This window comes from Atractosteus spatula, chromosome 3, assembly GCF_055471065.1.
Source record: "Atractosteus spatula isolate fAtrSpa1 chromosome 3, fAtrSpa1.hap1, whole genome shotgun sequence".
NCBI lineage: Eukaryota > Metazoa > Chordata > Actinopteri > Semionotiformes > Lepisosteidae > Atractosteus > Atractosteus spatula.
In genome coordinates this window covers 12,603,567-12,620,086 of record NC_142708.1, presented here as the reverse complement: position 1 = coordinate 12,620,086, position 16,520 = coordinate 12,603,567, and the positions used below count along the sequence as shown (strand labels likewise).

At 36.5% G+C, this 16,520-nt stretch overlaps 1 protein-coding gene across 1 annotated transcript; it reads left to right on the top strand.

The window, feature by feature from the left end:
• The first annotated feature begins 1,239 nt into the window (after positions 1–1,239).
• On the top strand, positions 1,240–15,217 carry inip (ints3 and nabp interacting protein). Its single transcript, XM_088911910.1, has 5 exons — positions 1,240–1,277; positions 4,575–4,619; positions 11,765–11,861; positions 12,537–12,627; positions 13,962–15,217. Exons 2-5 carry the CDS (start codon positions 4,595–4,597, stop codon positions 14,055–14,057), a joined length of 309 nt encoding a protein of 102 aa, XP_088768036.1. The 5' UTR covers positions 1,240–1,277; positions 4,575–4,594; the 3' UTR covers positions 14,058–15,217.
• Positions 15,218–16,520: the final 1,303 nt, after the last annotated feature.

The following is a 16,520-nucleotide window of genomic DNA, read 5'->3' as shown; positions in this document are numbered from 1 at the left end:
CAGATACAACACAACAAACCTCGCTATGTTGATCTCCGTGACCACTGGGCGGCGCTTGAGCCTTTTAGTTTATATCTCTGAATGGAGTTTTTGTTTTTCTTTGTAATTCGGCAATTCTTCACACCTGACTCCTGCCAGTTAAAAATTCTGAACTGTGATAGGCTGCCCTTAATTGGAACATGTTGTCATCAATTTTAAAACAACAATTATTTTCTAACGGATCGGCTTCATTACCCAGATCGTGAATTATTAATCCTTTAAATGAGGATTTCTATTTCTACGGTAAAAGAATTAACAAATGACATGTAAGTCAGAAAGCGGGTAACTTGTTTAGTATGTCTAAGCATAGTTTTGATAAGAGTGCAGGGTTAGTACAGATTTCTACCAAAGTGATAAGTTAATGCTTGCATATACTTCAGTAATATCACGAACTCCAGTGTTGAATCTTTAACATAAAACATACCCAAAGGAAGGTTACAAATACAGTTAATGAGGCTATGTTGCCAGTAATTTAATAGCAGATCTTGTTGGAGGACTGTTTCACTAGATATCCCCTGATATCGTATTTAGCAATGTGGACGGGTAAATTTGCTTTGGACAAAGCAACTCTCCGTGTCAGTATGAGCCTTTTGTTTCCAATCCTATATACTGCGAAATTTAATTTCGCCAAATGACCATTTCCTTTCAGGTTTTGAATATCTAAATCTAGTGCTCACTACTCTTCTTTCAGCCTCAGAGATTCAATTCCCTTAATAATATAACTCGGAATTTCATTTCGGACCAGTAGCTAGTCTGGCTTTTATTGTAGTACAGTATCTCAAGCAGCAAAAGCTCTCTTATGGTATGTAGTTGTTTGATCAAGACATTCAGAGTGATTCAACTTCTGATATCTAAACGATCAAAAACAAACTCATATAAAACAAAATATAAAATTAAAAAGGTCACAACCTAGCGGAGGCCATTAGGCCCATCTAACCCATTTGGTACTGTAGTTATTAGGTAATTTAGCCAATTTAATCAAATTATAACCACAGTACATTGTTGGTTTTCAAGCAGCTTAGTAGATATACTGGGTAGTTGGTTAATTTGATTAATAAACAATTTGTTTGGGTTTTTTTCTCACTGTCGCAAAATTATTCTGTTCTTTCTTCTAAATCGCGTTGTATTTTGATAGACGCTTGTTTTTCATTTTATACGGTAATACCACAGCTACGCCTTCAATTCGTCATTATAATGCGCCACTGAAAAGGTATCAAGATCCAGCCTAAGTATATAAGGTAAAATCACATTTGGTTTAATTCCAGCCACGGTTTAGGAACATTTTTATTTTGGTTTTGTCTGTCGTACAGCTGCTGTAGAACGGATAACTCTCCAGAACACGTTAGACATATAGTTTTAGTAGATAATAGGATTGAATGACCTGCTCAACGAAAATTTCAGCTTCTGTGGTAGTGTAGTTCTTCCCATAAAGAAGAAACGGAAATTATGAATGATTGTACATTTACTAATGCAACTGTTAAATGCCACGGCTTTTTTTTTTTGCCTTCTATAACCTGTCTGTTTAGGAACAGACCAGTGTTTCTAATAAACGATTCTGCGGTTGTTTCATTCCGCGCTATTCTGAATGTGTTAGTGTTCGAAGGTAATGCTTTGGGGGCATTTGTGCAGATAGCAGTTTTGTAAGTTTGGAGGTATTTAATTTTCATTATGGAACTTTTAATTTTAGAAATCTACAGACAGAGGTTTACCCTAAAAGGTAACAACTAGAATTTAAACTTGGACAGGGTCAGAAACTCGTTCTAGTATTCCAGTTCAGTCCAGTATTCTTGTGTACTATTATCTCGTTTAGAACGACACTTTTCAATAATCATGAATGAAGTACACCAGTGCATCTGTCTCAGCAGTCCGATATCTGATACTGTGATAAACACGCAAACTCTCCTCTGTATTATTAATAGCCTTTGAGTAATTTATTTTATAATTTAAAATAATGTATTTATTTTAATTTATTGTAATTTAATTAATTTATGTATATGACTTTTATAACCAAGGTAACTTACATTTATGCAGCTGGACAGTGCATTGAAGCGGTTTTAGAGAACTACCATGGCCCAAAGGTACAACAACTGTACCTGACCCAGGATGTTTTGTTCTTGATGTTATTGGCATTAATAGTAAAGGCATGATAACTCTTGGTATTCTTTGCATTCCTGGTTTCCTGAAGAGAAAAAAAGGGAGCTGTCACCAATAAGAAAGATGTACTACATCACTTAATTTTTTTGAAGTATAGTAGTATAACAAATAAGTCTAACCCAACCTTAGCCTCAGTCATCAGTCTGGTCAGGAATACAGTCTGGAATACCCAAGCCCTCCTGAACATGTGGCAGACATCAAGGTCCAGTGGAAGGAGCAGAGTTTTTGGATTCAAAGCAACCCAGAGTCCCATTATACCCAAATACAAACCAACAGGGGCGAAGTAGCCAGCACATTGAAGCCTAGAGCACATATAGTTGACATGCAGGTATCATCTAGGGATGGCCTGTGAGAGAGAGTCCCATTAGCGGCCTGTGCCTAGTTGGAAAATACCCATGTGGTGAGAGGTAAGAGACTAGATACCTCATACCCCAGTTGGGTGGTATCCATAATCCAGTGGCTGGTTTGTGTTTGGAAAGGGTTAAGCCCAACGCCTCTACCCAAAGACGTGGCAAAACTGTCACTCTGCCATTCGTAGGGGAACTGTAGGGTGAACATAAACATCCAAAGTCTCGACTGGGAATAACAAATATAGCAAAAGATCTGTCAGTGGCTTAAGGCAGGGGCTGAAAATCAAGCAGCACAAGATGGAGGGCCAGGGAAATTTTAGGTAGGAAATTGGGATTGGGTTCCAGCAAGATTCAGAAAAGGTCTGATCAAATGCAAAATGAAGAGGTGCTTGAAGCTCCCTTCCTCTGTCAGCAGAGATGATGGCCAACCAGTACCTGGTGATGCCTTTAAGCACCAGGAGTTGCAGAGCTGTTCTGACCAACAAGATTTACAGGCCACAAGCCCAGTATAGGCTACAGAGAAATATCCTTTTGCAGAATAAACCCACTTGTTCCAAATACAAGGATGAACTACACTAGGTATGGATTATACCAGTTTGCGCAAGAGAGGTCATCTTCTGTCGCAGTGTGGCAGCTCAGAGTTGATCCCAGAAGGTACTGGAGATGGGGAATGGGCCACTGTGGAGCTGATGTATGATGTCTAGCAGTTTGGGATTGGCAGTGTTATTGTGTGAGGGGCAGCAGCAGAGGACAGTTGCTGAGGCTGGCTGTGTTGATGGAGTGGGGAGTGGTATTTGGGTATTTAGCTCTGAGGTCCAGATGTCTCTTGGACAGGGTGTTGTAACGGAGGTCCCTGTGGTATAGCAGCAAGAAGTGGAAGGTGACCAGGTTTTATGCTGAAAGAGCCTGATATCCCAGGGCCCTGACCTTAGCAGTGGTGAAACAAGTCATCATACCAGGGCAGACTGCTGCAGTGATGGCTTTGTCTCTTTAAGAGCGAGTGACAGGCTCATCAAACTCAAGATCAAAAATATGACCCAGTCTGATAACACTCTTGTAAATATCTGGAAGTTTGCACTGATGCGTAAAGATAAAGATGCTAGATTGCCATCAAACTGTGTCCTGTAGCCTGACTTATATCTTGGACTTGTTGCAGGCACTGCAATATCTAGATATCAGGTCTCACACCGGATGAGTTGAGACATCTCGTCTTCACTGCTGGATGTGTGAGATATATAGTCCTGCTCATGAGAGGTAGAATTATAAGAATTCCAATGTTGTCTTGACCGAGCACAAAACCTTTTGCTATGTGTTTGCAGTATCACTTAGGTTCTTTGTTGCAAACCCCATGTGAGATTTGTGAAGGGTTTTTTCAGTTCCAAACAAAGCCACTTTGTGAAGTTACCAGTATATTATTGACCCATGTACAATTTCTACCAGTGAGCTCTGTATCCCATTCAAAGTCGCAAAGGTACAGCCTGATCTCATCAGTGTCTTTGTGCCTTTCATTTCCTAATGAGTGTCTTCACCATGGTCAAAGAGATCTTAAGGGTCTTAGAAATGTTTTTATACCCTTCTGCTGATTTATGCCTTTGTACAGTTTTATCCCTGAGTTGTTTTGTAAGCTCCTTGGTCTTCATGATTGAACATTCACTAGAAATACACTACCTGACAAAGAGATCTTGCAGAGATAGATGTGTTTGTTCTGAAATCATGTGAACCCCTATAAATGCACAGATATGGAAGCCACTCAACTAACTTTGTGGTTTGTTAGGGTAATTTTGTGCACCTAAAATAGTTTGCCACAGGAAATAATTTGAGTTCTTATACGATCATGACTTTTCCAATTGTCTTTCATATTAACCTTTTACTCCTTTCTTATTTATGCTTTGAATATTGTGCATATAACAAATATTATTTGCTACTTCAAAGTGTCATGACAGGAAGCTTTAAAGCAACAAAATCTGAAAAACTGTGCAAGGGTTTGATTTCAAGGCACTGTATATCTGTTTCCTTTTTGTTTTCTCACAGACAGCCACCTTTCCTGGGCAATGGCGTCAAATCCACCTGGACAGGGTAAGAAACCACTCCTGAATTTTTAAAGTCTTTCTTCTCTATGCTTGGGGCTGGCGTCTTTTCTACTAGGAAAAAAATGCTTTTAATTGACAGGACAATTTTCTTATTCTCCTCACTCCTTCTGTTCTTATTCATCTGTTGTGCCATAACCCACTGTGTGGGTAGCTGTTGACCTACTTTGAAACTCTGTTAAAAACACCTAGAGATACAAGTGTTTTAATGTAGTTAGAATGAAAAAGTATATACATTTATAATAACTATCACATTGATCATTTGATATCTTGTATAACATTCTCTGCTTTAGAGAAAGCGCTTCATGTTTTTGCTTTATTAAGACTGATAATTTTAAGCACTTTTTGTGAAGAATTTTGTATTCTTTAAGAGGTAAATTTGGAACTAGATAAAATTGAATATTTTTACAAAGGTGCCTTTTGTGAGGAAGCCAAAGACACAAGGCAAATTAAGGCCTGATAAGGAGTAGTGGAAATTCATCAGAACCAACACCACTACCATTCAGTCCTACTGAGCGTTCAAACACATTCTTTGCAGTTATGAAAGTGCTAAAAAGTCAAATTGTCATGTGCGGTAAACAGAAGTGAAGATGTTTCACAACCCTGAGGAAATTGCAAGCACAAGCATTTGGTGTTTTTGCATGTGTGCATTTTTTTAGATGTCCATTATCTGTAACATCTGAAGTATCAATGTTTTTGCATTTAGCAAGATAAGCCATACCCGACTGCCATTGTTTCTGAAAAATTCAAACTGAGAACGCCGACTGAATTGAAATTGTGCTGGTTTAGTTAACAATGTGGTCCTTAACACAAACTGGACCTGCTGCGTAAACTGTACAGTGTACTGTATAGTGGCAAATTACTTCTTCACCGATCTTAGTATTTTATTTTTTACTTGCAAACTATTCTATCAGCCATTCTATGCAATTCCTAGGCATTGGGTAGAATACCTAATAGCATCAGGAAAAGTGTGAAATGAAACATTTACTTAGGTATTGTATGGTTTGATATGTGTTTTAAAGGAATCATTCTAAATTTGGTTAAGTCTTTACATTCTGAAGAAGAGAGACAGACATCTGTTGTGTGGAAATGTTGGTGGAATGGGATTGTGACAATACACCGTGTCAAGAATACTGTTTTCATATGTATAGTTATCTCTTCGTTGGGTCTAAATATAGACTTGTGTGTTTTTTCCTAAACGTGACATTATTAGTCATTCAGAAGGATGTTCAGAGGTATTATAAACTGCTTGGAAATGCTTGTATTCAGAGCACAGCAGGAGACCATGCATTTGTATCCCTGTGTTTTTGCTTCCCAGCCTGGCCTGTACATTTAGTAAATTCATTTCAAAACTTCAGTGAGCTGCACTGTGCCTTCATGCATTTCAATGTAACACTGGACAGTTACTGTCAGTGACACAGAGATACTGTCAGTGTGTTAAAGAACTTCAAACAAGCCTGTACTACTTCTTACTTGTTTTGTCTGCCTACGATCAGTTTCATTTTCAGAATGGCAGCAAAGGCAGTTACTGATCATGTAGAAGTTGCAACATCAGTTTTATCTAGAATTAAACACAAATGAAGTGTTTCAGTGAAGAACGGTGTTTTTCTGATGGATCAGTGTGAAATGATGAAAAGTATTTTGCGCTTGGAGCAAAGCCATCTACGTGACTACTGGTTTCTGAAAATGTAATATGATGATAGTGCAACTTAAAAACAAGCTTATGCTCTCAGTGGGAATTGAAAGCAGTGTGGTTTTCTGCTGTCTGCAACACATATTTTGATTGATCATCAGGTCTTGTCCACCATGACCAATAAATATTCAAACAGGTACAGGAATATTACTTGTTGTGATATAAAAACATTTTTTTCCAATAATTTGAACCTTGTCAGCAAAAACAGAGAAGGTCTGAAAAGGATGCTGTTATTAAGCCATTCATTTTCTCTCATTTTAATTCACTTTGTCAGGACATCATACTAGACTTTCAGTCTTATCCAGATGGGGAATCTTGTATACCAAGATCATCTCACAAACCCTTCAGATGAAGTGAGCAGAAGAGGTAGCCTACAACTTAATTGACATATGTACTTTAGGCGCATGTCAATTAATCTGTTTTAGATTCTGGGAACAGTTGGGAAATTAGTAAATATTGCTTTCAGTCTGAAAAGTTATGGGCCTAAATTTAAAATTGCAAAAGAAACTGTGGCACAGTCAAGGAAGTGTTTATATCCAGGACTAACCAGGATATAGAGAACATGTTGGCAATAATGCCTGATGAAGAAAATCAACAGCGAAGTCTTAAGCTTTGTTTAACGATGAAGTACAGAGCTTTTAATGCTAGTCTTAAAAGTTCCCACTTTTTGGTTTCAAGATTAAGGTTCGGTTAAGCACATCAAACTTACCTCATGTTTTAGAGAATATTCAACAAGGCGAATGGAAATTGGGGGAATTTATTTTTTCAATTGATGATTATGAAACTGATGACTGCAAAAATGTTTATTGCATTGATCAGAAAGAACAACACCCAATGAAATGTTGTGCTTAAAGGAAAGCAGTGGAGCTTCTTAGTGTCTGGACTGTCTGGAATATGAAGTTTATATGAAGAAAATGGAAGGATATGATGCACTGGTTGTACATTATGTCTCATAAAAACAAAATGCAATTGAAAAAAAAACCTAAGCTAACAATGGTCTAACTAAACATGCAAAAAGACTGAAACAGTCATCTTATGACATTTTCCTGACAGTAGAACAAAGATCTGCATTTCGAATACCTGTTCCTGATGTTGATAGAGACTGAGGAGGTGCCCCAGTCATTAAACAAGTGACAGATTTTATTGCTTATGACCTAGAGATGGCATTGTAAAGCAGTTGTTCTCCAGATCCGTTTTGTGTGTGAAAATATGACTTAAGAGTGTAATCAAGTAACATTGTATTTTGTATAATATCTGAATTTAGGAAACATTGGATTGTGATGTTTTCCCTGGTTCCTTCCTGGGTTATTTAATGATAAAATATCATACATGAGTAAGGCCGCAGTAGTTGTTCCATATAACAAATAATATTCAACATTTTACACAAACACTTACTCTAAAATTGAAAATGACATCTAGTGTGATTAAAAACAAAAACAGCACAAGCCCATTTATCATAAGTGATAATGTCAACAAGAGTTAAACACTGTAATTTTGAATTCAGGAAATAAATGCAAAAATGAATGCCAGGAGTGGTTCATGAATCTAAAAACATATTCCATTAATGCAGGAGATAGTGACTAATTTTGTTTTTGTATCCTGAAAGACACTCAGTAAATTGAAGATTATTCTTGACTTTAAATTCTTTCCAAACTGAATTGTGTGGATTTTATTAAAATAAGATAAGAGAGAGATTGGTAAAATAATGTGTTGGCTCTTAAAATAATTAGCTTTGTTGGATGGTCATGATCTGACAGGAACCTGCATCATCACAGGCTTAATTCTACAGTATTTTTTCTACAAAGATTCACACTGAAATCCAGTTTTTTTAACCCTGCTTCTCATCCTGCGTCAATCACAGCTTGTTTTTTATATTATCATTGTTAAAATAGAATAGCATTAAAGAACAAACCTTTTTGATGAAATGCTATTAAAGATATTTTAATGAAGGTTAGCATTCACATTAACCTTGTGATTTGTCTTTCACTGGATGTATCAGATGTATTCAAAGCACAATAAACAGAAAAATGATAACCCTTGTTACTACCGGTGCTTTTATTAATTTTTCTAATTAAGGAGAATAATAGGTGCCACAACCATCACTTCCGTTATTTAATGGACTGGAGTTTTCAGCTGTGGGTGGGTTATCTGCTTTTCATACGGATAATGTTAGTAAAGACCTTTTAAAATATTTTTTAGGAGTGCATTTTTGTATATTAGGATTTTCCTGCTCCCATTGGAAAGATTGAAATAGTTCATTTTCTGTATGTCATTTTTGAGGTTCATGTGGACATTGAGGTGTTCGAGGCCATACTAGATAGCATTTTAAACTTTCCTTTTCTCAGTGGCTGGAGAGTCTGTAAACCATGCACCAACCTCACTCAAAACGAGAAGCTGGCATGGTGTGATATCTTACTGTGCTTTGTACAACTTGCCCATAGTTAAGATTTGATGGATATAGTTTGGAATGCATGCTTCCAAACATTTTTAAAAACGTAAGAATACCACTAAACACGTTGCTCAGCTGAAGTTACATCCTTCAGCAGTGTTCTTGCGTGCTCCTGACAGGGTCCTGTATTGATTGCTTGTACAGTATGTAGTGTTGTCAATAGTATAAAAAGGTCACAATGCATTATATTAACAGCTGCACCCTACAGTTAAATCACTCTGGCTCTTTGCAGTGCCTTTCTTAGAGTAGTTTCATCTAATGGCACTCGGTGACATGTCACTGGGCCTGGTGTAAAGAATGGCACCTGTCAGTGTCAGAGCTGTAGGTTCAAAGGCTTAGCTTCTAGTTGGCGGCATACCAATGCAATCCTATTGTTTAAAACAAAAAGGCTCAAAATGTTGTGCAATTTTGTAGGAAGATGGTAACAAAACATTATTATTATTAATAATTTTAATATTATAAACTCTTCTGGCACAATATGACGCTAGAATAAACATGATTGCATAACTGTGTTATTCCCTTCCTTAGGGAGAGCCCTACTTTCATCATCTTCCAGATGACACAGTTATAAATATAACCACATCCTTTAGTCTACATTTGGTCCATTCAGATGACCTGCACTACATTGAAAACCTCTATTTAGATTACTTAGTTTACCCATTCTCATGGCAGTATAAAACAAAGGACAGGTCATGTATTACTATCAGTATCTCAGTTCTTCATAAAATATGCTATAGAGCACTGATGCCCAAGAAGAAGAAAATACATTTTTGTCAGCCGCTAACATGAATACTAAAAGCAGGAAGCAGTCCTCTCCTATATGTTTGCTATTAAGAAAGCATTAGCCTTTAAGAGGACTACTAACCTCTTAGTTTCTTAAGATGACTGTATAAAACCTACACTGAAAACTGTACTTTTACCCTTCCTGCACTTAAAAACAATCATCCTTCAAAACAAGCATCCATTAGCAAGCAATGCTTTTGTATCTAAATGACAAAGGAAAAAAAAGGGGTTTTTTTGCATTTTTTCTACATTATTACGCAGTTATACCTACAGTATTCTTATTGACCTAGTCATACATATCCTTAAGTGCGACACTGAAAACAACAGAATTACATCCATCTGATGTGCATCAGTACTTGAATGTTTTCCAAGGAGATGATGAGGGAACTTGATACAAGTATTCAAAATCTTGAAAGGTATCGATGTGTTCAATCCGCTGAGCTGCTTCAGGCTCTCCAGTGAAACAAGGACTGTAAGAAATTCGAAAAGTGCAGTATGGACTAAAAATAAAAGGTTTGTAGGTTATCTGGTACAAACTACTTATCCACGGTGTTACCAGTAACCCCATTGGATCTTTCAACAAATAGGTAAATTCTCAGATCAACAGTTGCTCACAACCAAATCAACAGAATGGGCAAGACATCATCATTTGTAGTCGTATTTGTGCGGTTAACTTTTTTAACATAAAATTTGATTTAAAATTGCTTTGGAGACAGCATTCAAAACAGCCATTTTGAGAAATGTTTTAAAATGTGTTTCCGAAGGCCCACGCTCAGCCAGAAGTTCTCTGTAAAAGAAAAAAAAGGGTTAGTGCATCGCTAATCATTCTTGGCAAAGGAATTAAGCATGTTTCTAGCATGAAATGACTGTGCTACATTTTGGAAATTCATAATAAAGTATGAATGAACAGTCCTGCAGGTCAGCTTGACTGGTTTAAGACCTGCCTTCAGTAATCTAGAAATGAATGCTAATTGAAAACCACAGTACCCTTCTTCCCTACAGTGAATAATATTTAATCTAATTACGGTATATTGGAGTTACCCACAAATAAAACTTTTGTACAGTACATTTGATAATATTTTAGAAAATAACATACTCTTTGTTCTACACATTTCAAGAGACCCAATAATTATAAAGTATGATGAAACAATGTGTAACTTTCTGTTGCAGGTGGTAAGAGCATAAGACGTCACCAAACGCTTTGTGTAGTTATTTGAGGTGCTTTGCCAATCCTTTGCTTCAGCCTCTTGATTTTTGCCTGTTCTTGGTGTATTCTGACTTCGGTGTTTTCTACATCATGTAAAATGCATGTTTAATTGGATTGACATCAGCGGATTAATTTGGCCAGTCTAAAAATTGACAAAGGCAATGTTAGTGCCTGGGCTCACATTAAGTGAACATTTCAACCTTGCTTAATTACTGTTGTTGCTTGATTACTGTACTTGGAGGCCATATTACAGTACAGTAAAGATTAACTAGGTTTCCCACCTGCATTTTAATCATATAGTCATTAGAAACAAGTTCTGAAATATTTTCATTTCAGACAAACCACCTAATGAAGTAGTTTGTTACAGTATAATTATTGTTCAGAAAATGCTGTTTGCTACTGTTGAACTGTGTGAACATCTGATAAGTATTATTTAATATTTTAACATAACAGGAGTAGAATATGTAAAATATTGGTATAACTAGTAATAAAAATAGAAATGCCCCAGGTGCATGTTTTATTCCATTAAACAACTTTAGCAGAACACCTTTTAAAGCTTATCCACTCTCTGAATTTTCCAGGGGATTGTGCAGCTAGATTTGAATTAAAAACTAATGAAATTGGAAACAACTGGTGTTGCTGGATATTCATTTTTCTTTGGACTATTTCAGTTTTGTGTGAACAGAAACATTAATACAGCAAAGTTTTAAACTATACTATTTAAATTGATCCTGGTTTTCCTATACTGAATAACATTGTACAGTAGAAGAGTGTGTTGTGTTTTTTTGTCAATTTAAACATTAAGTGCCATTGTATGTTACCCTTATAGTGAAAAAGAATAACTGGAATTATGTTTCTATTGAAATGTAGTGATTGTACTGTATATACTTCATATTGAGTATTAATTGATTTTCACCCCTAAGACAATTAATATGCAATTCCGCAGAAATTTCACAGTGATATCATTCGAGGTGTTGATCTAGACCTTTTCTCATTTGACAGGATTTCAGAATAAAAATCGAGTTGCCATCCTTGCAGAGCTGGACAAGGAAAAGAGAAGACTGATACAGAACCAGTCCCTGAATAATCCTGGAGCCAGGTACTGAGAGTCTGCTCTCACAATGTTCTTGAGTCACATGCCTTCAATTTTAACATGTTTGGATAAAAGGACCTCTTTATAACAAGACAATAAAGATTAGGGATAATAGTAATGCATTAGCATGGCAAGAACAACAAGAGCCTGTTATATCACCATTGTAAGTAACTGAGTCAGGTTCCAGGGTAGACATGGCTGCTAGTAATATGCTGTTTATTCAGAGGGAAAGTTCTGTGCACAAACACAAAAACTAAAGTAAGGCGGGGGGACTCAGTGTAAAGCACTTCCAAGTTATTCTTTGCAGGTGATTTCTTGCATTGACATTGTTACTCTGTTAGGTAATCAGGGATTGTCTGCCAATTCAATTTCCCTTTTGTCGAGTAGCATCAGGCAAGAAGGTTTAACTGCTTCTTCAGGGAGGCGTTTGAGAATGCCTGATGCCAAGGACAATATATAGGACTATTGTATTGTCTAATATTATTTATTGTCCAAGCCGTAATATAATAAGTGTTCTGTCCTTAAAAAAGCAATGACCTTAAAAGTGAAGCTTTGTGTCATTCAGCAAGTGATCACTCCCTCTCGACTTCTGCTCACTGAATTCATTATAATGGATGCAATCTGAAGTGTAGTTGAACTGTATTTTGTGCTGATGAGTTGTGTATTAAAAACTGATTTCAGCATTCCCCTGTCAAGACCCGCCCTGAACAAGGACTTCCGTGACCATGCCGAACAGCAGCACATAGCAGCACAACAGAAGGCAGCTCTGCAGGTCAGCCACCGAAGAGAGAGAGAAAATATATGATGATATGATAAATATTTCTGATTTAACAAGGAAAAATCTGACCCAAACTCAGATTTCAGCTTTATAAAAACACAGAATTTGATTTTCAGCATCTTAAACGGGCAGCTTTGTCAGATTTTCCTGTCATTTCTTGGATAATTCCAATCTTGTGAGCACACCAAAGATAAGAAAAAAAAAATTCAAAATATTTTTCCATTTACACTTTTTTCCATTTACACCATTTACACAACAAACACCAGTGTCTGTTGATATAAAGACAATCAAATTACCTATGATTTTAAAAAGCTAGCATTTTATATTGTAATGGTTTTAAACTACCTGCGAGAAAACTAGTTACTGTAAAAAAGTATACACTCTTTCTGTGTGCCAAGAATCTAACTTCATTCTTGATTATTTTCTCAATTTAGATAAGAGATTTCTGGATGTGTGCTCATATGTTTAAAAATTGGTGTGAAACATTAAATTTTTAAAAGCAAGAAGTGCATATAGCCTGTTAAACCTTTAGAATCCCAGCATCAGTTCCTAAATCTATCGGAAATTAGAAACATTTCTAAAACGTTTTCTAAAAGATTTTATGAGCCAAACTACATATAAAGTTTGAGCAAATTGATTTCAGTTGATTGAAATTAGTTGTTTAATAAAGAAGTTTGTAAATTACCTTTCCTTCTTAATGGCCTTGTCATGCAAATGTGCTTTTATCCTGACCTTTTCAATGGAGAATCTTTTGAACTTTTAGACTTTTAAACGTTTAAAAAAGTTTGCTAAACAATGCTGTTTTAGGACAAATAATAAGAGTGAATCCAGTATAGAAACATTTCAACATTGAATAACTTAACAAATCAGTTTTAGCTTGATTGATGTAGAATTTCTGCATAGAGAAAGGGGTGATTTTAGAAATCAGAATTTCTTAGCGGAGATCATTAAAAATATAAGATCTCTAGTCAGTGATTTTGTTTTTATACGTGAAAGGATTTAGAGGCTTGTAGGTTTCTGTATGTTGAATTGACAAATGTTGGGTATCATCAAGTGTAGGTGTAGTGTGAAGCATGCTAGGAGCACCATAATGGTGAGAGCAGACACTCAAGAAAAGCATGCTCTTATTTTTTTGACGCGTAACAGCCTTAATAAACACTGAAGAGCACTGCCAGAGGTTACACATTCACCAGTAAGGTGCATAACAAGCAAACAACTTTCAAAAAACATTATTAACAGTTTGGTGTCAAACTATTTTTTTAAAGTGAATCCGTGGAACTGACCAATATCTCCGTTCTCCCTGTGCTGATTCTCAATTTCTGTTTCAGCACGCGCATGCACACTCCTCTGGGTTCTTCATAACGCAGGATTCTTCATTTGGAAACCTCATCCTTCCTGTCCTGCCTCGGCTCGATCCAGAATAATGCAGCACGAAGATTTCCACTGCACAGGGTCCGAGACTGTGACTTTGATTACAAGCTTGGGAACAGGCTGGTGTCTTGACTTACACCACTGAAATGACTTACATGGACGGAACTGTAAATTCTGTGTCTATTTAAAACAAATCATTAATTTGTGGTCTTCAGCACCAAGTCTGCTTTGTTAGCCAAGCAGGAGAAAGAGCATTTCCGTATTATCAGTGCATAGACCTGAAGATTCCTGTAGAGCAGTTTTGGACTTTAAATTTTCAACCGAGAAAATTGTCAGCATTTACGTTTTCAGCTATAGAAGACATTTAACAACACCTTTTATTTCTGCATTTCTGGTGTTTTGATTTCTGGAAAATTTGAAGCAATTTTCATTTTTTAATAAAACGTTTAACTTTTTTCATGGATGGAACTGTTCCAAATCTGTCTTAATTTGAATAAATACAAAATATGTACATGTGAATGTTATAAAGAACTTACGTACGGATACAAAGACCATATAGAAAGTGATTTAGTATAGTACCATATATATAGTACCATATAGTAAGTTTTTGCTTAAGGAAGATTTTCATACACCAGTAAGTTCTTTTACCCTGGTTATACTGGTAATGGAAATCTGCTTTTTTATCAAGTTTCCAAATACTGTACTTCTGCGAGTCTCTGAATTCTAAGTTGGACCTCACAATGAAATATATAATCAGATGGTTATTTTGGTACTTCTTCATCTGCAGTCTCTCTCTCACTGGCCCTGACTGCACGTGGGCCTTGTTGTGTTTTTACATTGTGAAATCAGTGTTTCCATAGAAAACAGAATCCAGACTACAACATCCCTCGTTTTGTACGATACAATGTGCATGTTTTCTGAATGTTATAGTTGACAAATGACATTAATATGTCTGCCTGACTTCCAATCCTGAAGCTGAACCGAAGTGCAGGTTCTGGAAAATCGTCACTCGAATTCAGGACCGTCTCCAAAGACAGAGAGTGCCTCATATTTAATTACAGCTTGTCTTTGTTGTTTGTTCTGTGATTTAAATATCGATTTATGCTGTGTGCCATTATCTGCGTATGACACACACACATATATATATTGCAGGCACCTAGTTTTATATTTAGAAATGAATAGAATTGTGGAAGCAAAAAGCCGATTCTGAGAATTCACCACATAGAAAAATGTTTTGTTACTAATATAAAGTGCTTGAAAAGCTTGTGGAATGAATAAGTAAAATGGTACAATGTTCTGTATGGACTTAGTGTGGAAACTCCTTTTTAGTTCTATAACAGTTGATTCTGTCAGGGATCAAAAGAATCCCTCGCCAGTTACAGTTCTGGGCAGTGTATAATATGTGCACACGTATGAGTTTGCATAAAATACCAAATCCTGCCACCTCCCATTACTGCACTTGTCAGGATTTCACACATACAGTATCTGCCTCCTGCAGGGCCATCAGATCAGATCCTTTTCAACATAAAGGGATGTTGTGGTCTCTTTTTTTTGTGTTGGGTCACAGGTTGCGATTAATATAGTTAATTTGGCAGCCTTCCTTTAAGCAGTCACTTAAGGAACACTCACAGGAGGACATCTGTTAGGCTAATTTCAGCTACATTTTTTTCAAAATGCAAAAATACCTTGACAACTACTGAAAAGAATAAATGACCTGAATGGTTTCTTATTCGTAACTGTGCCTAAGTTCTTTGTCAGAATGGTGTCACAGCTATTTTCGGTTGGTTTCTAACAGCCATTTCTGATAATAGATTAATGAGATTGGGTGCACAGCCCCTTTCTTCACAGAGTGGCCAGTTAATTTACAGGCACGTCTTTGGGTCTTGAGACGATACGAGTACTTGGAGAAATGTGAACACAGGGAGAACAACACATTTCAGTGAAAGGTGTTAAAGCCTGGAATCAAATCTTGGACCTTAGATCTTAGTTCTTTTGACTGCTTTCAATAGTGTACAGTAATTCCAGTCACTATTAATTTTAAGTACCACTGCTTTTGACAAAAGGTAATCCAGAAAACATGGTTTCAATATAATAATCAGATCACTTATAGACAAATAACCCAACCTGGACTTAAGTGTAGCTGCTCAAAAACTATACAGGTTATTTTAAATTGTAATGCATTTATAAATTTATCATTTTTATGTGATGGTCTTCATGTTAATTCCTAAATGTGCCTCAACCTTGTAGCCCTGAAGAGAGCATTACATTAGATTTACATTACATTTAGACGTACATCAGTCACCAGACGTGAGCTTTCAACCATAGTGGACTAAAATCCTCTGTACCCCTTTTTGAAGGGCCAGAGTCCTTCTCTCTTATTGTTCCCTCTTCTCCCTCAGCTACTCCATTATAGGGAGGACAGACTTCTTCAACAAGACATGGATCTGAAACTCTTCCCAAAATAGTCTTGCTTCCAAAAGTCAGTCTCTGAAAATTTTCCAAACTTATGTTTCAAG